At 40.2% G+C, this 23,719-nt stretch overlaps 1 protein-coding gene across 1 annotated transcript in view; it reads right to left on the bottom strand.

The window, feature by feature from the left end:
* CA10 (carbonic anhydrase 10 (inactive)) overlaps positions 1-23,719 on the bottom strand; it is a 442,916-nt gene that overhangs the window by 6,858 nt on the left and 412,339 nt on the right. The window contains exon 7 of the mRNA XM_089478517.1: positions 871-1,025. Within this exon, the coding sequence (XP_089334643.1) occupies positions 871-1,025 (155 nt within the window). The remainder of the gene's footprint in view (positions 1-870; positions 1,026-23,719) is intronic.

Genomic DNA, 23,719 nt, shown 5'->3' with positions numbered 1-23,719 from the left:
TCTTTTTAAAGACATGGAGCTGTCTTGTAAGATTGGCACCTGTAGATCATAGGCAGGCTAATATGCAGCTCTGTTTCAAAGAAATAAAGGACATACTTAGCAAAACATCAGTTTGGATTACTCACACATATCTTGAAAAACTGGTATGCAGCCTGAGTGCTTCAGAGAGTGTCTGGCTCAGGTAGATGTTTTCCCACCTGAGAAATCTATCATGTTCAAAGGGAGCTTAAGGCTATTGGGTGGCATCTTCTAGCCATGACTGCTCAGCTACCTGATTATTAATGGATAGTCTGAAAGGCCTATATGTCTCTTTCTTTGTGTGTGTCTGGCAGAAAGTTTGGAAAAGTTACTTTTTCAGATAGGAATGCTCACAATCCTCCAGCCAGCATGGCTAATGTATTTTATTTGGAATACAAATAAAATCCTCCCTCCAGTCCATCTCCCTTGGTCCAGGCCTTGGAGGTAGAGAAGAACTGCTGGCCCTCATCCCATTCTCCACCACCACTTCCTTCTCCTTTTATATTGTGTCTTTTTAGATTGTAAGCCTGAGGGCAGGGAACTGTCTAATTAAAAAGATTGTATGTACAGCGCTGTGTAAATTTATAGCGCTTTATAAATAAAGGTTAATAATAATAATAATAACAATAATAATAGCTCTCCCCAACCTCTCTTGGGGAATGTTAGAAAAGTGACCCACTCTGGGTGTCAAATATGCTAGGTAAATGACTGAAGGAAGTCTGATGTTCACACACCTGAAATAACTGGCCAGCATTAGCTAAACATATCTAGCTTATTCTGATTTCACATATGACACTACAAAGACAAGAATGAAATTAGTTTTTCTATACTCAGGAATGTCTTTCATTTTACCTGCATCCTTGTTATGTAGACAGGTTTGTTCATTAGTATCCAACTTGCTGTTTCATAGCAGGGTGGAATTGTCATTGACCCATCATATGTAATGAAACTAGAGGTTTCGGGGTAGAGTTCCTCAATATTAAGTCCCTGCAGTAAATATGCATCATCTAGGGAATAAATAAAAATAAAATTAATATCAGAACATAGCATTCAGGTTCACAATATGAATGTTATTGTCACTGACTACAATGTAAAACACGTGTCTCCAATCTAGTACCCTTCATCTGTGTTGGACTCCAACTCCCATTATTGTCAGCCATCATGGAATGATTTGAAGTGTAGTCTGGGATATGAAGTGCACCAGAACATAAATCCAATTGTTAGTCTGAACAAATGTAGACCCACTGAATGAAAGAGAATTGGGTAAGTCAAAACTCAGGTAAGTTTCACTGGTCTGCTCTGGTTGGAGGCTAACAACTGGATTTAGACTCAAGTCTGGAAAGGCTGGTATAATTGTTATACAATAGGACTTAAAGTGAGGGACCTGATAAATGTCTAATTTAACCTCCATTCTAGTTGATGCTAACAACTGGGTTCAGAGTTAGATGATAAAATGCTACAGATGTAAATTAATGTCAGGCCAGGTATTTTTATATGTTTGCTTCAAAACACTAAGAGAACTTCAGAGCTTGAGGCATCCAGCCAACCGAAACAGCATTGGTGTGTCTTCAATTTTTTTCCATCTGGCCAGGACAACTGTTTCAGCAGTCCTCCCCCGGCCCTGATTATTGTAAGCACTGATGTGTTTCCTATGGAAGCTGAATATATGTAAAGGCGTTTAAATAGAACATCCACTGCAGTGATGCTATACTGGCATGCTGTTACATCACATTATAAAACTCAAAAAATGGTAGCTGCTTGGTACTGATTGGCTGTTCAGTTGCTAGTGGATGTGTGCCAGTGCTACTGTCTAAGGCAGTACTGGGATTGCTGCAACCAAATACCAGTGCAAGATATGGGGCTGGTAACTGATGAGAAAACTGCTTGAAGGGTTTGGTGATGCTAACCTTGGGGAAGGGCAGGCAGGGCTGGCTTTAGCTAGTTGGGTCTGCCTGGATGTGCAGACTCTGGCAGCTGCTGTGTGTCAATGGTGCATCTCACACATAGCATTTTGACTGCTTACAAATTGCTTTATCTGCATTATCTCAACACTATGATCCATTAGCCAATGCTACAATCCCAACACTGCAGATGAGAGACCTAAATTAAGCTGAGAACATTTTAGTCCACAGCTCAATTTCTTAGCCAGTATACCAAGCATAAAACCTGAAGGAAGGGAGTAAAATTGGTGGCCCAGAATGTTGTTGAACTACAGCTCCATCACTCCTGACAGGCTATGTTGGTTGAGGCTGCTGGGAGATGGGGGTGAATGATCCATGTTGGCTCTGGCCAATGAGAGTGGAAGCCCAACTTTGTCTGAAGGGTTACAGGTTTTCTGCCACTGAGAAAAGACATAAATTACTATTTTCATTACTCTAGCCTCTCAGGAGAAGGCAATGGAAAACAAATCTGAACAAATCTTGATCAAAAAAATAAAAATAAAAATTGATAGGTTTGCCTTGAGGTCACCATAAGTTGGAAACAACTTGAAGACACACAGCAGCAGCAACAACAACAAAGTTTCTATAGCCTGAGCATGCACAGAAGATAACCCATTGTTTGAGTCAGAATATGCATTCAAAAACTGTAGTAAAATTGCATCTATGTATTATTTGCACTTAGCATCATTCTTGGATATGCTATCTTTTTTGGAGAGGGGAAGGGAAAGAGAAGTGGCTTGATTAACAATAGTTATTTTTGCTGAACATATCCTGGAAAGGCCAAGAGTGTTTAGACTTAATTACCCTTGCACTGCAGAAAAAGATTGTTCTACCTTGTTAAGGTTAATGTATGATAATAAAGCTGCTCAGTGAAGCCTAATGCCCTTTAGTGTGCACAGTGGGAGTGTGGAAAGCACTGAGAACTCACTCAGAATGTTCCAGCCAATGAGAAAATACACTTTCAAGCAAATGTCTGGTCTTCCCAGACTTTTTTTTTTTTTTTTTTTGTTAAAATAAGAAATCACATCCTTCCTGCCTTGCTAATTAATGAGCCTTCCCTTTATACAAGATTTTAGGGTGAAGATGCTATACGCTAACAGTCTATAATTAGAAGGACGGAACCCTCCAAAGTCATCTTAGCAGACTGGCATCTGTCAGATTGCATTTTTATAGCAAAGCGCTTAATTTATTAAGGAACCCTCCTTCATAACAAAACCACCTTATGAGTTTTATTTAAGACATAAAATACTGAAATGTTATAGAGTATCTGAAGCTGTGTTCTCCCCAGAGTAAAATATTATTGGCTCTTTTATTTACAATTATTTTAGGAACTCTTTCAGAGTGGCATTCTTTCAATGCAGCAGATAAAGGAAGCAGTATACAACAATAAAATTAAGCAAAACCAGTGATGACAAATAAAAGCAGCACCCCTCAAATTAAGCCAAATCCAGGTGTATCTTCAGAGCTTTTCTGAAGGCCTGGAAAGAAGAGGTCTGATCAAGGGGGATGGAAAGAATACAGCTGGTCTTCCACATTTGCGACTTTGACTTTTGCTGATTTGATTATTCACAGATTTGATTAATATGTTCTCTAGGCCCTCCAAGGTGACTCTATAGTCAACCTTCAGCAGAGTTGTGCTGGAGGACCTAGAGAAAACAAACCTCTAGGCATCTGTCGGTACTTCATTGCAATTTTATTAATTTCTACCAGATGTTGGCCGTGGAGTTGCACTGGAGGACCTAGAGATTCCTAGAGAGGTGTTCTCTCAAGGAAAAAAGGGGTGGGTTTTTCAGTGTGCATTGGAGGCCCTGCATCTCAAGATTCAGTGAATGTGGGTGGAGGGCTTGCTGTACTTTCAAATATTCTAATCTTCACTGACAAAGTGAGAAAACATGAGAGGTTTTATTCAATAAACAGTTTGGGACTTTTGTAAAAAAAAAAAAGTGCAATCTTTCTTTCTCTCCCCCCCCTCCAATACTTTCCTAACATCAAAACAGAAATACAACTCAAAACAACAATACAATAGGTGTCCCAGGAACAATCAGTCAATCAATCAATATTTATATGCCACCTTTCACCACAAAGTAGGACTCTAGGTAGTTTACAGGATAAAAAGAGGTAGAAGTAAAACCAAATATTGTTCATATATATCTATGTATCTCAGAGAGTTAAGTAAACCTTAAACTCTCTATAGAATTAAAAGCATATAAAATATTAATTGAAAAACATTAATTGAAAAACAGCACTGTTTCAGTGCTGAAACAGAAAGGCCATTACAAAATGTAAGTTCCCAAATGCCTGTGGAATAGAAAAGTTTTCCCTTGAAGGATCATATTTTCTTCAGAAGAATGTTTTCCCAGTGACAGAAACAGAATCTTGAGATGAAGTATGAACATCATGATGTACAGCAAATATGCATAATTGCACAACAAAGCAATCATATGAAAAGCCCATGGGGGACTGTGCTTGGGTGCCTTTCGACTGCTCTTGCACATCTGCTGGAGAAGTTGCAGCCTCTGCCTCTTCTCAAACACTGGGGTGAAGGTATTGTGCAAAGGAAGGATATAGGTTATCTCCTTGTGCAACTTCATTCAAAATACAGTGCGCCCGCGCCATACACGGGCGTGCCATATGCGGCCTTGAGCATACGTGCTCAAGCTGCGGCGCGCACGCGGGGCGGAAGGGGCGGCGTGTCCCATTCAATTGAATGGGCGCGCGCGCCTGTTGCGCCCCGTGTGCGCCTGTGCTGCCGTGCCGCCGCGCACGAGCCCCATTGTTTCCAATGGGGCTTGAGCATAGGCAGAATTCGCCTTATGCGGAGGGATCCGGAACGGATCCCCCCGCATAAGGCGAGGACGGACTGTATATCCATCAGTATAACTGGACAATGCTTATATAGAACTATATACATATATCTATGAGATCTATATTAATATAGATATTAATATTGATGGTTTACTGCCAATGTAGTCCACATGTTGATGACATGTATCAGTCTTAATAACATTAATAACATTGCTATTATTCATAATATTCAAATTTTGCAACAATGCTTGAGACTAGATTCTGACCAACAGAGCACAAAATCCTCTGAGCAGAGGGAATTAACACATGGGCTTATGGGTGTATATCTACATGGTAGAAATAATGCAGTTTGTTACCATTTTAGCTACTGTAGCTCCATCATATGGAATCCTGGGATATCTAGTTTTACAAGGTTTTAAAGCCTTCTCTGCCAAAGAGTGCTGGTGTCTCACAAAACTACAAATCCTAGGATTCTGTAGGATGAAGCTGTGGTACTTAAACTCGTGCCAAACTGTATCATTACTGCAGTGTAATAAAAGTCTTCCGCTTTTGATTTAATGAATAAAACATCTTTTAGAATGAATGGGCAACCACTTGCAGATTAAAACTACCTGCTACAACCTTTCTGTGCACAGTACATACAGTATGGGGCATATACCATTACTTTTTCACTTTATCTAATATTCCTATGTACATAACCCAGGTTAAAACACACACACACACACCAACACCAACACACGCACACGAGTCTTATAATGAACAGTCAATGAATGCCAGATCTGAAGTGATGTGCCTTTCACTACATAGCAGCAGACAGAAATTCATTTCATTTCATGGCAAAACGTAGGCCTGTGGCTCTAACCTTGTCACCATTTTTCTCCTGTATGGTTTTTAACATCTTTGCCTGATCAAGAAGCCAGTGAAGCTTCAAAAGCTTTTATAATGTATTATATGCTTTGGCGTTGGCCCAAAAGGGTTTAGCTGCTTTTGGAGTTTGGATTTTGTGGTATTTTGCTGCATAGTCAACACAGCTATCACTGAATATATTTTTATGATTTAGAAGGACACATGAATGCAGCAACAGTACTCAGGTTAGAGGTTTTCAGCCTCGGTTGTCAAAGTGATGTTCCATAATTCCTTCATTTTAACAATACTTCCTCTTTCTTCCTGCAGTTGGTAAGATTCTGTACACTGATATATCTTCTGTGAGAAGAAGTTGAGAATTACACCAGGCAGTGTATCAGCTATTTCTTGTAGCAACAAGGGAGTAAGTGTTCTTTTAATGATAAATCCATTGATTTTTGACAACAAGGGCTCTTTTGTATTAGGAAGGCAAAAGTAACTTTAAAGTAAACACTGTCAAAGCGTAGGATGCATTCTGCAAAGGATGTAAAGAATATTCTTATATTTTGTTATCCTTGACATGTCTAGACACCCTGTCCAAATAAATTGTGAACCCGCATGTGATTCCCCCCCAGTGCAAGTGCAAAAAGACATCCTCGTTTGTTATTTTGGTCAGCAACAGCAATAGAAAAGGCTTGTTTATTTGTCTATCTTGTAAAAAAATCATTTTTTGTGCAAAAGCGGGTTTTTGGCCTTATGAAAAATAATTATTTTTACAAATAAAATGCAATACAAAAATAATTTTTAAACCCCAAACTGTAAAAATCACAGAAAAATGAGCATAATCTATTCTAATCTCACCCCAGTGTGAGAAACCCTTTGACATTTTTTGTTCCTGTATGGAAGAAAATAAACCAAGATTTGCATCCCTTAACTCAGTTGTATAGGAAGCTATTTTACAATAGGCAAGATTATTTGTCTGTCTGTCCCAGTGCAGCCAGTTCTGACTGGCAGCATCTCTCCAACATCTCACAGTAGAGAGAAACCTTTCATGTTTCTTGTGATCTTTTCAAGTTGAAATGCCAAAGTCTGAATTTGGGATATTTGTTTCACTACTAAGCATTAATTTTCTCTCTAGAATCTTCTCTATTATTTACTTAATTGGACTTGGGCTGAATCCATAGTTCAGAAATAATCCAGTTTAACAACAACAAGCTACATTTGCCAGAATTCCATAGCATTCAGCCATGGCAGTTATAGTGGTGTCAAATCGGATTATTTCTACAGTGTGGATGCAGTCTTAGAATGACGATAGTGTAGTTAAAAACAAGCAAAAAAGAGATATTAAAATAGAATAAAGCTATTAATAATATTAAAACCAAGCTTATACTTCAAAATGATGAAAGGCAGTTAGAAACAGTACAATATAATATAGCATCCTCTTAAAAAAATTCTTTTATTAAAAACTTTCAGTTCTAAAAATTGGTTGGAATTAAAAAAAAAGTATTCACCTGGTGATGGAAAGACAGCAAAGAAGGTGTCATTCCAGCCTCCCTAGAGAGAGAGTTCAGAGCCTAGGGAAAACCACTGAAAATGCCCCGTGAAGGTGGTGGAAATGAAAGAAAGGCCTTCTCCTGAGTATCTCAGGTCTAGGCTGGCTCATTCAGGGAAATACAGGCTGTCCTTGGACCTAAGCTGTATAGTGTTTTATAGGTCATCACTAGCACTTTGAACTGTGCCTGGAAATACACAACAGCCAGGGGACATGATGCAACAAGGGAGTTGTGCGATCCCTGCAACCAGCCACAGTTAACACTCCCTCTCCCTGGGCTCACTGGTAATAGCAGAATCATTGCAACAAAGTCAACTTTTTGCAAGGATTATGAGAACCAACATGATCCTGCCATTTCCCCTGCTCTTTCATTTGTCTGCCATGTACACAAGGAAACATGTCTCAAAAGGTACTGCCACACCTGTCAATGAATCAAAGTCATAATCTCAAAGGACTGAAGCCCATTGTCAAAATTTCTGTATATAGACTTCAGAAAGACAGAAAAAGAAAGAGGAGGAGAGCAAGTGAGCTATGTGTTCAGTCTCCTTGATGGCTGTATAAAGAAGTGACAGCTGGATGCATTTCATGATAAAATGTGAAAGTTAGTGGCCAGAGGGTAATTCAGTAGATGGAAGACTATGGGATAATTGCAGCTCAGAAGCAGAGGCAGTTTGCAAAGGAAAACTGTGGCACTTCCTTCAGTCACCCAGACTCTTCCAATGTAGAAGGTCAAGAACCCTTACCATCTATTGGCAAACATGAGCGGCTAACAGCTGAACCTAGTTAATAGACTCATTGGTTGACACTGCTGCAGTCTTTCTGCTCAGGCATAAAAATGCCATATTTACCATGTTGCCTAGGAAGGCATTTTGAAATTCTGAAGAAAGAAGAAGCCTTTAATGGGGCATACAATATGGATATGTCTAGTGGTGGTGCCATTTTTGCTGGATATATTGCAGTTTATTACTTTTTTATTTTAGAAAAAGCTTCCATATTGGTAAACATTTACATAATTTTAAACTATACCTCTGACCAAACTTCAGGTCTAGGGAGAACAGACTAGACGATAGACCCCACTTATGTGAACTAAAAAACCTCCCTGTTTTTTTACGATCTTCCGGGAACATTGGGTGGCTGTGTATAATGCATCCTGCTGTGTCACTCAGTGCTACTGTCACGGCAGTGCACCACTTGCTCTGAGGTCAGAATGGGACACCCAGCCATGTGGTCACCCATGTTCTAACCTCAGAAGTGAAGGACACAGCACAGCAGGATACATGTGAACAGCAGACCAGCACTGGAACAGAGGGCCTCAGATAATGGGGGTGGGAGAGGTCAGGGCAACTACAGGCTCAGATTACTCTGGGCTGCCCCTGGAGTATTCTGGCCAGTGCAGACAGGAACTTAGTTACTTTTTTAATTTTCATTTTAAACCAAACTACATGTAAAAATACATTTAAAAAGGAGCGTACTGCTCTTTGTTTTCGTAGAATCATAGAATCTGAGAGGTGGACTAGACCCCAGGGGCCATTCATTCTGATCCCTTGCCATGCAGGAAACTCACAATCAAAGCACCCCCAACAGATGGCCATTCAGTCTTGGGTGAAATCAGGAGACATGATTTCATCTAGAGTCCTCAGAATTGCTGATAGCAATCTGATTCCATCTTCTCTGTAATTTTTCCTCTGACCTGGACTCCTGGTCTTTGCACTGATAATGTATAGTCCCATTATTCTAATCTCTAACCCATTTAACATAAAGCGTGCCTGCTCTATATGCGGGTGCGCCATACGTGGCTTCCACTTTACGTGGAAGCCGCACTGCAACACAGGGAATGGCGCCGCAAACACGAGCCCCATTCGAATGAATGGGGCTCGAGTTTACGTGGTATTTGCCTGACGGGATGGGGGGCAGAACGGATCCCCGCATAAGGCAAGGCTGCACTGTACCTTTATTTCTTTAGCTCTTGTATGAGTGTGTGACTTTGCGTGAATGTAGCAAGCCCTTTATTTTATCAGTAAACTACATTTGTACCTTTGCATTTTGGATTTTTAGGGGCTTGACAGACCACCCCAAAAGAGTGGGCTGGAACTGTCTGTTTTAGCTCCCGAGGAAGTCTCAGCAGGCAAACTGCGTGGGCTCCCTCTGCACCAAAAAGAACCCGGAAAAACTTGGTTGTTTTTGGTGCATGCAGGCGCTGCCATCATTGCACCATTAGCACACTGTGGTGTGTCAATGACTCAAGTGCGGTGCCCCAACATATGAATGTGGCGCGACACCTGTGTCATCATGGCAGTCCTCGTGTGGGCGGGAGGCTGCCATGTTGGCAGCATCCATACAAACTAGGGGTTGGGTGTGGGTGGTTGTTGCATGCTCCCAAACCCTAGAATCAGTGCTGCCACTCTGCTTTCCACCCGTCTGTCTCGGGCCTTAGTTTCTCATAACTGGTAGACCTAGGCAAAATATCCCTGCTTTTTAAAGTTACTGAAAAGCCATCTTGTTGCTCCCTTGAGCTGATTAATTAATTCCACTATCAATGTCAATTTGGAGCAATTTAGGTAACATAAACAAAGGTTTAGAAGTATGAAGCAAACACAATTCTTTACACTAAAAAGCAGCAATGACTTGATATGCCCTTATATGATTTGCTCCACCTTTTCTTTTTCCACATTTAAACCTAGTTGGTCTGATGCCTAGCATGATGATTTTCCTTCCAAGACCAATTAAAGCATCAAACATTTCCTGTAGTATTAGTGAACCGGAAAAGTGTTAAGTTTAACAGCAAGAGATGACCAAATGCACCTGAACCCCATTTGCAATAAAGCTTGGTAAAGCAACCACAATTTTGTGGGAATGACATGAAGCTCAGGGTGATTTTTGTTTTTCAGGCCAGTGACAGGTTTCTGACTCACCATGTTTCTCTCTTTTCTCTCTTTCCCCTTTTCCTACCTGTTAATTATTTATGTAGCACAGTGATGTACAGCATCAAAGAGCTCAGCCAAAATGAGGCATTGCAAATTCTAAAGGCCATGTTCTCCTAGTTGTCTCTCCCTATTATTTTTCACTGAGGTTGCCTTGATTAAAATTGGAATGGATTCTACTAGAGAATCAACAACCACAAGCCAGGAATACTGGAAACACATGTACACACAAACACACACACACACACACACACTTCATTATGCTGCACGCTTCATTATAAATAAACAGCTGCAGTCAAAGTGACACACCCTGGAAACATCCTGGAAACAAAAACTAGACCTTGCTATTTTCAGTGCCAGGGAGGTTGCACTAAATATGCTAACCTGCCTTATGCTTGCTGAGTCTGGCCATTGGACCATTCAGCTCAGCACTGTCCATGTAACCTTCTTTCATTTTGCAACTGTACTATTATTGAATGACCTCTTGAAAGCAGACATCCCTCCTCCGCCAAAGTAGCACAGAACCACTTCAGCCTGATCTCTGTCACCTTTCTTTATGATTCACGTTTCAATAAAACCATCCAGTGTTTACTTCCCAGTACTGCCTCTAATCAGTGCTGGAGCAATTTAATTATTGTAGTGCATGGCTGGGAATGGTGCAGCCCTCCAGATGTTCTTGATCTGTAATGGCCATCCATCCTCATCATAGGATTGCTGGGAGCTGTAGTTCAACAACATCTAATGAGCTATTATTATTATTATTATTATTATTATTATTATTATTATTATTAACCTTTATTTATAAAGCGCTGTAAATTTACACAGCGCTGTACATACAATCCTTTTAATTGGATGGTTCCTTGCCCTCAGGCTTACAATCTAAAAAGACATGACACAAAAGGAGAAGGGAGTGGTGGTGGGGAAGGGGATGAGGGCCAGCAGTTCTTCTCTACCTCCGAGGCCTGGATCAGGGGAGATGGACTGGAGGGAGGGCTTGGCTTCTTAGTGGATGGTTAATCTTCTTCCAGGGAGGCTTGTTGGAGCTAGCCTGCCTTTCTAGTAGGATAATACATATAAAATACATAGCAATACAGGAAATGATTCAATAAAACAGGCAACAAAGAACATCAAATAGCAAGTGACAATTATGCAATGCCTGGGAACGCTTCTCTGAACAGGATGGTCTTCAACTCCATTTTGAATCTGATTAAAGAAGTGATGTCTCTTACTCGCGGGGGAAGAAGGTTCCAGGAGTGAGGGGCAGCGAGTGAAAAGGGGCAAATCCGAGATGGGGCAGAGGAAATCCTGGGCTGGGACAGCAGACCTTGACTACCAGAACGGAGGGCCCTAGTGGGAAGGTGAGGAGAAATAAGGTCCATGGAGGGCTTTAAACGTTGACAGCAGGAGCTTATGCTGAATGCGGAAAAGGAGTGGGAGCCATTGAAGGGATGCCAACGCAGGAGAGATGTGGTCAGAGAGGTGGGCGGGTGTGATAATGCGTGCAGCTGAACGCTGAACAGAGATTAAAGGACGGAGGTGAGAAAGAGGAAGCCCAGCCAGGAGGACATTACAGTAATCAAGTCGTGAGACCACTAGGGCATGGACCAGGATCTTGGCAGTAGAGGCGGAGAGATATGGTCAGATTTTGGCAATATTATATAAAAAGAATCTACATGATTCTGACCCCTGATGTAGCATAGACTATAACTTTTCTTTAACTGCATTTTATTCTTTTTACTGGAGATTTCAATTGTTTTAATAATGTGAATAGTCTAATTCTATTTTATTGTTCACTTTTTGTATGTTTTTAATTGTATTGTTCTTTTAAACTGTAACCCACTTTGAGACCCAATTTTGGGAGAAAAGCCACATTCAAATAAATAATATGGTATATGTTAAAACAGGAGCAGCAGCAGCAGCAGCAGCAGCAGCAGCAGCAGCAGCAGCAGTATAACAGGTAGTCACTGCTATTTGGCCCACCAGCAATTCTGTTTCAGGGCAAAACAATTGTGTTTTGTATTTTTTAATCCAGAAATTAATAGTGTGACTTTCAAGGGTTGTCCCTGTGAAAAAGGTGGATAAAGTCTGAAAACAGACTGAAGCCAGGTCAAAGCTTTCAAAAAACAGGACCCAGAAACAAGAGAGTGCTTTCAAAGTTGCAAAAATATATATATTTTTACACACAACAGAATTTGGATATAGTAATGAACCCAAAGATATGGTAAGGCATAATGCTTTGCAAGATGGATTAGCTCTCCAAGTTTAGGAATGCAAGTCCCAACAGCACTAGCCAACACAGCCAGTGCTGAGGACTGATGGGAGTTGGAGTCCAAAACATCTGGAAAGCTGCACAATTCCCATCCCTAGCTTAAATCCAGTTTCTAAGACTCTATCATACTTGGCCTGGTTTGGCATATCAGGAATATTCATTGGCACCAAGTTGAAACATTTTTTTATACAGAATAATTCCTCTCCTCTAAAAAATCTGAGATGTTCACATATGGGAAACATAGTATGAAATAACATTTGTTGTTTCTTGCACCAAGGAGAAAAATACTGCAAATATTCATCCTTGCGTGCAAGAGTGAAATCAAGGATTTACATCCCTTTTCAACACAGAAGAACTGGACTGAATTGGAGTTGACAGGAATGCTAGAGTACTGCTAAAGGTTGGGGTGTCATGGCCTTATAATGCTGCATTGGAGTTTATCAGACAAGGGAAATTGAAAGTATAATCCAATGGCAATCTGAACGCAATCATGGGGTTTCACGTTATTGCATGAGAGGTGATCACACGCAATTTTGGGCAATAGCAAGCTATTTTCAGGCAATGGAAAGTCAGTTTGAATGCAATCCGAATTCACATAAATTCACTGAACTAGTGAAGTCATGTGAATGCATTCTGGCCCCACTTTCTTTTCATTCGAAATTAAGAGAAATTCCTCCTGTGTGATAAACTCCATTGATTGCAGGCAGAGCTTCTACTTCTTTTATTTATTATACAGGTTCACTTGCAATCCTTAATTGATGTGTGTGTAATTAATCACTCATAATACTCAAAGTCATCTGGCATCATGAATATATTCTCTGTAAATCTTCTGTGATCTACAATACTCACCTATATCCTCCTTATAAATATGTATATAGACATTGCTGGGCTCCAAGCACTATTCTTACCAGCATTGTTTATCTTGCTTGAATTGTTTGTCTGCTTTTCCTTTGCCTGAAGACAATTCCTGAACTTCTGAACTTCTCTTACATCATTTCTATCTTATTAGCATTATCCCCATTTCAATGTAGTCCTTAATACTGTAGGACTCTGCATATCTGTTATTATCTACTTTGCTATTGCTGTTTAAATGTAGTAGACTGATACTCTGTAAAGAAATAACTGCAGAAATAATGCAACCACTACCAATAATAAAATTAAAGCTTATATTAATAAATGTATTCTTTTTATTAGCAACAAACTTAGAGCATGTATCATGAGAAATAGACATATTAATGCATTAAAAACATTATCCAGTGATACCACTAAGAATTTTGGTATCGTGAACACTTTAATATTCCTACAATTTTTGTTATGAAAACATCAGGTGACTGAAGTAGCTACTTCTAAAGTCAACGTCATCCTTGTAAACATATCATTGTCACCAATAGATAAAAATAGAAAAGGTGGGGAATAGGGATATGGAAAGTCACTGATGAGAAATGCAACCATAAGATCACATGTGAAAATGACACAAAACCTAAAAAAGAACTCATGCATCATGCATCACCGCATTTGTGTAATCGACTAGTAAAAAATATCTTAAGTTAAGTTGTAAATGGTGCAAACTGGTATCACGCCAGTTTAAAGTGTTCTGATACTGGAGTCTCAGCATACTTTAGGCTCTGCTGCAATAGGTCTGAATGCAATGGCAGTGATGGGATTGACATGGGAATGATGAATCTGTTCCTTATGCTGCATCTCCACCACAGAAATAATGCACGTTGACACTGCTTTAACTGCCACCACTCTGTGCTATGGAATTCTGGGATCTGCAATGTTGTGAGGTATTTAACCTTCTCTGTCAGAGAGCTCTGGTGCAACAGCAAACTACAAATTTCAAGATTCCACAGGATGGAGCCTTAACAGTTAAAGCAGCGTCAGACTGCATTAATTCTGCAGTGTGGCAGCAGTTTAAATCCCAAAGTCAATACAAAACATGGATGGACATGAAAGCCACCAGCTGCCACTAAACAAGTGTTTTTTTTATAATCTTCCATTCTTTAAAGAAAAATAATAAAGGTTTCCCTCCCCTTCTTAATAATGAACAGAAAATATTATTATTTATGCTCGCTTAAGAGTTGGTATACATTTTGTCTTGTTGCTGGATACATGTCTGGGGACTGGAATGGCATTAGATCCTGAGGATCCAAAGCCTCTTCCAACACTTCCAGTGACCACTCATTGAACTGACTTTCCCCCTCTACTATCTCACATCAGGGCTTTCATGCAGATGAGGGCTATGGAGTGTCTGCTGAGGCTGGCAGAATGTTTTCGAGTTTGATTTTTTCCTCATGACGTTACATCTCTCTTTATCCTCAGAGGGGGAGGTCAGACCTATCCTATGTCTCAAATATGGTATCATAGGCTGCATCTGCACTGTAGAAATAATTGTCGTGGCTCAATGCAGTGGAATTCTGGGAGTTGCAGTTTGTTGTGGCACCAGAGCTGTCTGATGGGGAAGGCTAAATATATCACTAAACTACAATTCTCAGAATTCCATACCATTGAGCACTTGACAGTTAAAGTAGTGTCAAACTGGATTATTTCTATAGTGCCGATGCAGCCATAGTGGGACCACAGAACTATATGATCATACAACCAATAAAAACAGCTGAAATCAATTTTCTGATGGCAAATTTTGATTGTCAAATTCCAATATCAAAATTTTTTTAGAAAATGGAACATTTGGTGAATGTCCATGTTTGAAAGAATGAAGAAGCAAGTCTCATAAATGTTAATGTTGTATCTTAATTTCATGGTCTTCAGATTAGTATAGGAGGTGAGGAATCCATCAGTTTGCACTTTGCTATTGCTCTTTAAAACTTAGTAGTTTGTGCACTTTGGTTCACAAATATTCAATTCTTCAACCAACTCTAAAAATGTTATGATATTTAAATTTCATTCCTTGGAAGTGTAAACTAGAACTTCTACTATCCAAAATATTTGTGATGAAAGCTATATTATATCTTTGGGTCTTCTGAATTCAAATGTATAGTATAAAATAAGATGAACAAATCTTGAACATTTTAGGCTTTACATTTAAAATAATCATGAATGATATTCCCTTAGCTCTCATGAATAAGCCACACACTTCCACCATTGTAGAGAACCCTTTGGCTGTTTTTCTTATAGAATAGATGAAGAATAGATAAATCCTATTAATGAGCAGCACAATTGCAGCTAATAATTCTCATCTAGTAAATATGCACACTCTGTAAAAAATATGTTGACTACAAAGCAAAATGTCTAAAGTATGAGATTCCTTCTGGTATTATAAACTTTGTAGGATTTATGACAATAAAGGTAGCTCTACCATAATCAGACCTGCTTTGTGGGAAAAGAGTTGTAGTGTATGTTGGAGTTTCATCCACATTTCGGTAGATGCTGCAAATGGAAGACAATGCAACAGAATGGAGCAGCAAATATGGGTTTGCTATCAAGTGTACAGAGAGATACAGCCCATCAGACTCTATGTTGATACACATGCTTCAAAATACATTGTTGCTGGATTCATATACCATGGCCAAGATCCTGAATCATCTTTAGGAGAGATGATTTCAGTAAACTTAGGAAGACTGGGGGTGATCCTATGGTCAGGAATACTAAAAGAGAAGGGAGTTCAGGATGGGAGTTTCTCAAAAGGGAGATACTGAAGGCACATTTTCAAACAGCTCCAATGAGGAAGAAAAATGGGAGGTGTCTCAAGAAACTAGGAGGGATGACTAAAGAACTTTCAGCTGAGCTAGGTTTTAAATGGGAGATGTATAAGAAATGGGAAAAGGGAGATATCAGCAAAGAAGAATTCAAAATAGTAGCACATGTAGGTGAAAAGTCAGAAAAGCAAAAGCACAGAATGAGCTCAGCCTTGCTAGAGAGGTAAAGAACAATAAAAAGGGCTTTTTTGAGTATGTCTATAGCAAAAGAAAGAAGAAGGAAATGGTAGGGCCACTGTGTGGAGAAGAGAGCAAAATGCTAACAGGGGACAGAGAAAAGGCAAAACTACTCAACACCTTCTTTGCTTCAGTCTTCCTACTAAAGGAAAAGGGTGCTCAACTTGAGGAAAATGGAGCAGAAGATACAATAGTGAAAACACAGCAAAGACTAAGTAAAGAGGTAGTACAGTGTGCCCGAAAAGCCTCTCGCGCCCCCCAGAAGCAGCAATGTGGCATGCGCCTGTGGCGTGCATATGTTGCTGTGCTAGTGTATGCCACGGGCGTGAGCCCCATTACATCTAATGGGGCTCCAGCACACGCAGATTTCCCCTTATGCGGAGGGATATGGAACGGATCCCCACATAAAGAGAAAGCACACTGTACAGGAATATCTGGTCAATCTAAATGGTCTCTGGGTCCAGATGAACAACATCCAAGGTTATTAAAAAAAACCTGGCAAATGTAATATTGGAGCCATTGGCAATAATCTTTGAGAACTCCTGAAGAACAGAAAAAGTCCCAGCAGACTGGAGGAGGGCAAACGTTGTCCCCATTTTCAAAAAGGGGAAAAAAAAAGAGGATCCCAACAATTATCATCCAGTTAGTCTGGCATATCAATACCAGGAAAGATTCTAGAGCAGCTCATTAAACAGAGAGTCTGTGAACATTTAGAAGGCAATGCCATAACCAGAAAAAAGTCAACATGGGTTTCCCAAAAACAAGTCATGCCAGACTAATCTGATTTTTTTTTTAATTATTTGATAAAATTACTAGCTAGACAGATGAAGGGAATGATGTGGATATAGTATATCTTGATTTCAGTAAGGCCTTTGACAAGGTCCCCCATGATATTCTTGCAAACAAGCTAGTGAAATGTGGGCTAGACAAGGCAACTGTTACGTGGATTTGTAACTGGTTGACTAAGGGTACTCAGCAATGGCTCCTCTTCATCTTGGAGAGAAGTGACCAGGAGGAGTAGCTAATAATAATAATAATAATAATAATAATAATAATAATAATAATAATCTTATTTATATACTGCTTTTCCAAAGGATCAAGACAGTTTACAAAATTACATAAACAAATACATAAATAATTTACATAACCAAATACTTAAAATACCTAAACATACCTTAATGTATACAAACTAAAATTCCATCCCTTATTTCTTAACTAAAATACAATAATCAAATTCCTATTTAAATTCATTAAATATTTAAAATAGATAAACTTAAAATAAGTAAATTAAAATTTAAAATTTAAAATTTTAAAATAGGCAGGCAGAAGAGGGACATTTGGGGAGAACAGGGGCGAACTACATCAATGAGCGGGAAGATCAGTCTGGGAAGGCCTGACAGAAGAGGTCTGTCTTAATAGCCTTCTTAAAGGCATCAAGAGTGGTAATATGACAGATCTCTTCCAGCAAGTCATTCCATAATTTAGGAGCAGCAGCCAAGAAGGCCCTCTGGGTGACTGCAGCCAACCTGGTCTTTCTTGGCTGCAGTAGATTCATCCCAGAGGACCTGAGTGTGTGGGGTGGATCGTGTGGAAGAAGGTACTCCCTTAAGTAAGCTGGACTCAAGCCATGAAGGTCTTTAAAGGTTATGACCAACACCTTGAATGAATTAATGAAATATTTATTTATATCCCGCCTCTTCCGTTTTGGGGATCGAGGCAGGTAACAACAACCTTGCACTGCACCTGGAAACTTATTGGCAGCCAATGAAGCAATTTTAATATAGGTGTTAAGTGGTCGCCTCTAGATTTTCTAGTGACTAACCTGGCTGCCATATTTTGAACTAACTGAAGTTTCTAAACTAGGTACAAGGGTAGCCCCATGTACAATGCATTGCAGAAGGCGAGTTGAGAGGTTACCAATGCATGTAGTACCATTTCCCCCGGTTCTAGGAAGGGTCACAGCTGGTGTATCAGCCAAAACTGATAACAGGCACTCTTGGCTGTCGCATCTATCTCAGCTGATAACTGGAGGGATTAGTCGAGGAGTACCCCCAAGCTGCGGACATAGTCCTTTAGGGGAAGTGTGACCCCATCCAGGGGTCCCTATAGTGAGTACCTCTGTCTTATCTGGATTAAGTTTCACTCTGTTACCACCCTAAGACATTCATTCAGAGGAGAGATACCATCTTAATACCACAGAGGAGAGGATCAAAATTAAAAATGACCTGAATTAGATTAGAAAGCTAGGTCAAATCTACCAAAATGAACTTCAACAGGGAGAAATGTAAGGTGCTGCACTTAGGCAGAAAAAATGAACTGCATAGATACAGGATGGGGAACACCTGGCTTAACAAGACTACATGTGAAACGGATCTAGGAGTAGTCCGCAAATTGAACATGAGTCAACAGCGTGATACAGCAGCTAAAAAGACTAATGCAATTCTAGTCTGCATCAACAGAAATATAGAAGCCGCTATAAACTACAATCCCCAAGATTCCCTAGCACAGAACCAGGGCAGTTAAAGTGGTCTCAAATGGGATTATTTCTGCAGTGTGTTTTGGACCATTGAAAAACCTACCTTTTCAACCTGCCAGCATCCCATCTGAAGTGCTGCAGATTGGAGTACTGGGAAATGACATCTGCAGTGCTCTCCTGCTCACAGGGTGCATTGAGAATGGGCAGCTGGACGGACCCTTGGGGTCCTACTGCATCTGTTTTTCTCAGTGTGATTATGAGCTTATAACTATTGAACAGGATTGCCATCCCACATTTTAAAATACACAGTTTGATATGTGATAAGAGCTTTTCCCATCTGGGATTCAGCGAAAGGTATGGTGAAGTAGCTTGCAGGCCAGATGAAGAATTTACACAGGATGTTATCTAAGCCTATGAGTTAGAAATCTCCATTCATGGCTCATAGGATTAGAAGCTCAGTTGTGTGAAGAGAGCTTGAAACACTAAGCTTTAGCTGACATGTATTGGTTCATGTAAGATCAAATGAGTTTCTCATGGAAATGCTGCAGAGATACTTAAAAAGATAAAGCTACAATCTTCATGTCCTCCTTTTGAAAAGCTGAATCCTGAAACAATGACCCTAGAATGATCAATACAGTGCCTACTATTTTCTCGGCTATTTCAATAAATTCACTTCTTTTGTGGGGAGGGTAGAGTTTGTGTGGAATTGCTAACAAAAGGGAAAAAACCCCACTAATCTAAAACCCATTTTGAAATTCCAAGAGGGTGCTTGACCGTTAGAATTTGCCAGATCCATCTTCAGTGCTGTGTCTCTTGTGATGCTTTTAGAACCACTGCTTCAATAATTTTATTAACTTCTCCTGATTTTGAAGCTATTTCACACTCTTTACCCTAGTTAAGCAAGTGGCTCTTCTGATTTTCACAGAAATGAAACTAAGTACTGCCAGTACAAATGGAGTGTCTTAAGTGTAAGTTTTCAAAATCTAACTGTTTAAAAGCAGCACAGAATCCCTTCTGATATATGAAGCAAAATTAGACTCCCCGCTAGCAATGACAATATAATCTATCACCCAGGACAACTGCAAAATTACTTTCAATAACTTCTTTGTATTCCCTTTTTGTCCTGAAAATGCTTCTAATCAATAGTTTTACTGCAGAAAAGTAATTCTTATGTACTGCAGCCCTGTCTTTGACAACTCTCATTGCATTCTAATGCTGACACTCTAATTCTAATAACTTGACCATACGCTACCCATTGCAGTGCTTGGCTCATATCTTTATTTCTGTTCTTTCATAATTTTATCAGACAAAACTTTTGCATTGTAACTCTTTTGCATGACTGTGATCTGCAGGATGTTCTACCACCTGAGGAGAGAGGACAGGTTTCACCCTGTCCCCTTCTTTGCCACCATTTTACCCCCTTCCTATCATCACCCCACCCCCTGTTCACAAGTTGCTGCTACCTCTCCCCACTTCTCTCTCTGAAAGAGCTGTTTCTCCCTAGAGTGATTTATTATGGATAAATGCCCAAGGAGATTGCTTGTTCTAATGTAATTTGCCACTCCTCCCCATATGCCACCAAGATGAGATGTTCACCCTTCAAGTGAAAGATGGAACTGACTGAAATGTAATAACATTGATCCTCAAATATTTATTAATAGACATCCTTCAAGTATAAGCATATGTTGATTCACAAACCTATAAACATAATTGATTTAGTTTGATTGTGGGCCTGACTGATATTCCAGTTTATGGTAGGGAGGGCTCACACATTCTTTCTGTAGTAAAATTTCAGGCTTTTCAATGTGTTACAAGGAGCATCCCAAATTTAGTGCTTGCTGTTAATTCATTTTTGCAAATGCTCCAAATTAGATACCAGAGTCCCCACTGTTTGGATATATACCAATGAATCCTAATAATAATTGGGCAGACCTTCTGGTTGGCTCTGCTGATAGTGACATTGATCGGGGCTGGTTCCATTTATGCTACCAGAATAGCATTATTCTCATTTCCCACAGATTCTGTCATGTCATGTTATAGACACAGATCCTGTCCCCACCACGTTGCTGCTATTTGACATCAACTGGGGTGCTAGACCTCCTTATACCACCAAAGATCTTGTTCAATCCTTTTGTTAGTCAGCTATGAAAGAGAATGAAGGCACTGATGACAAAGGCACCGATGGCAAAGATTATATTCCATCTCTATTTTATGTATTAGCTAATACCTGCTAATGTTTGTCACACTATTAAGCTCCACAGTATCATCCATCTGTGAATGGCACATAACAATTGTGTATGCTCTGAAATGTGTTGCCCCCACCCCCAGTGTGTAAACTCAATGAGATGTCCCACCAAGTCTGGTTTGGTGATGAGGAGCACATACCAAAATGCTCATTCCTTGTCTCTTCCTCTCACACAGGTTTCCATTCCAGGGAGACCTAATACCACCCCACCACCTGATTAGCCCCATTTGAGAGGTAGGAAACACTTACCACACTTTGAATTTTGGAATTTTTCTTATGGCCAACACAGCTACCTTTGCTTTTTCACATGCCTTTAGCACATACCAAATTAACTGATTCAGCAGTACAACTGTACTCTGGGGGAAGAAATCTTCCTCCAACTAAAACTGGAATTTTATGCTCTGAGAATTCATCACGTTCAACTATACAGTAAACCTAGCTCCATTTGGCTTCCATTGACCCCCTTAATCTAAGCCTTTCAAATTTATTTCTAGCTTTGTCAAGATAAAGACTACATAGTTGCAACCTGTTTCCATTGGCAAAGGAAATATGTGAACTATGCACAAAATTAAGGCAGTTTTGAATTTACAATGGATTTTTGTAATTTTAGAATGAAGATCTTTCTTTCTTTCTTTCTTTCTTTCTTTCTTTCTTTCTTTCTTTCTCTGATGTTAGAATGAGACTTGGTACAATCATACCACCTGATGAACCTCATTTAAGAGTATGCAGACCTTTCCTCGTTACATCTCAAGATAACAGGCAGGAAACAGGACTCACATCTTTCCCTATATTCCCCCATCTACTTCCCCCGCATCTGTTTGCAACATCTTGCCTGATGAAGAGATCTAGAGATCTCAAACTCTTGAACATTTCTGCCTTTTGGTGAGGTCTCATAAACATATTGCCACAATATGAATTTACGTTGGCTACGGTATAGTCATTATATAGGAAATAAAATTGTTCCCTAGGGGTGGATGGATAATCGTATGGATGGTAGGGGGAGTTTGGGAATGTGGTGTGTGCTGGCTGTGAAACAGAAAGGAGATGTGATAAACTGGCTAAGAGAGGCCTTATTCTCACTGACTGCACAATGAGCAAAATCCACCAAACCCACCTTTTGCCTGCTCTAGCCTGCCCAACATGGTCATTACTGGCTGGAAGTGATGAGAAGAATCCAGTTAGTTTCATATAGCTGGATACATGACTATGACATCAACTGTAGGAACCTATGGAGGACCTGTTGGCCAGCCTGTAGTGTGCACTACTTCAGTTGTGATGAAGTGACATCCTACCAGAGTTTACAAGTTCTTTATAATATGTTAGAGTGCAATTAGTATAGTAAAGTTTTAGAATGACAGTGCATCTTTGAAATATAAAATGACAGTTTAAAAAAACACAAAAGTCAACAGAAGCAAATTTGTATTTGACTGAAGATATTATGTACACATTAGAAGGTACTCTTCTTTAAAAGGAGAGTTCTCCACTGCACAGCCATTCATTCCATGGATCCATTAAATTATGAGGAATACAAGATGAGTTCAGTTTTTCTGAGATTTCCATGCGGCTAAGCTGATGGGAAGGTAAGAAAACCAGCCAACTTGACTGTTTTGTTGGGGACCATCCACTGTCTGATGAAGGCCACACAAGTCAAGACCTAGAATGGCTTATGGCTTTACATCCTGGCTGCTGGCTTCACTTGCTCCTCCTTTCTCTTTTCTCCCACACTCCTGTTGGTCAAATGCAACTGTGCACAGTATCAAAAGGGCAGCACTCACTGGCTTCTTAGATGGTGTGCATGGGGGTGGGGGTGGGGAACTAGAAATTGCAACAATTGCTAGTCTCAAAAATGAAGGCTGTTTGGACTTCAGTACCTGGAGTTAAGCACCCCTACATACCCTGTGCTGTATTTTGGGATCCTCATATTTTGATACTTCATTTCATCTCTCTGAGGGAGAGAAGAGCCAGTAAGAGGGAGAACACGCCAACATCTGAGCCCCAAGGGACTAAGAGGCACTGAAACCAACTGCCATTTCTCTCCAGGGTCACCCAGTAAGAGGGAGACCACGCCGACATCTGAGCCCCAAGGGACTAAGAGGCACTGAAACCAACTGCCACTTCTCTCCAGGGACGCTTCCCTGTCCAGCAACATCTATATTAGATCCCTCATACCTTGTGGTAACACACAGAGAGAAGAGCAAGCCTTCCCTGATAACATCTAGGAAGGAGACAACATCTGGGAAGAGACAGAGGCCCACAGGTTCTATCTGGAGGCTCTTGGGAGAAGAAGCTTCTGTTCCTGCTGCCTGGACTGCTGCTTCCCTTTCTGGACTGAGCTCTTTCAGGACTGGGCCTTGACTCAGCAGGCACTGTTTCATCCAGCACAGTTGCCTTGCCTGCTGAGGTATAAGGCTGGGATTTCTACAGGAGACTCACCAGACCACATCCCAATTTATTTTGCTACCTGTCCTTTTTTGTTTGTTTTTCTTTTCCTGTTCCTGTCAATTCAATAGGAAGCATGTTTTTTCCTGAGGGAGGAAGGGATATACAGAGTCAGGGAGCAGCCATTGGAGTCATTCAAGGCAGAGGTAGATATGGAGAGAGGAGACAATTAAAACACCAAGGAAGAGGGGAGCTCAAGAGGGTGCTTGTGGTCCCCAAGGTGTCTCCCAGTCTAAATAGTCTGTATAGCCTTGATGACAGTCTCCCTGGGTTGAAGCTACTGCTGCTCAATGCCAGGTCAGTGAATGGTAAAACAGC

Source organism: Sceloporus occidentalis, unplaced genomic scaffold (genome assembly GCF_023333645.1).
Source record: "Sceloporus occidentalis isolate IW3139 unplaced genomic scaffold, rSceOcc1.0.p SCAF_1, whole genome shotgun sequence".
NCBI classification, from domain to species: domain Eukaryota; kingdom Metazoa; phylum Chordata; class Lepidosauria; order Squamata; family Phrynosomatidae; genus Sceloporus; species Sceloporus occidentalis.
This window is presented reverse-complemented; position numbering and strand designations above follow the sequence as displayed.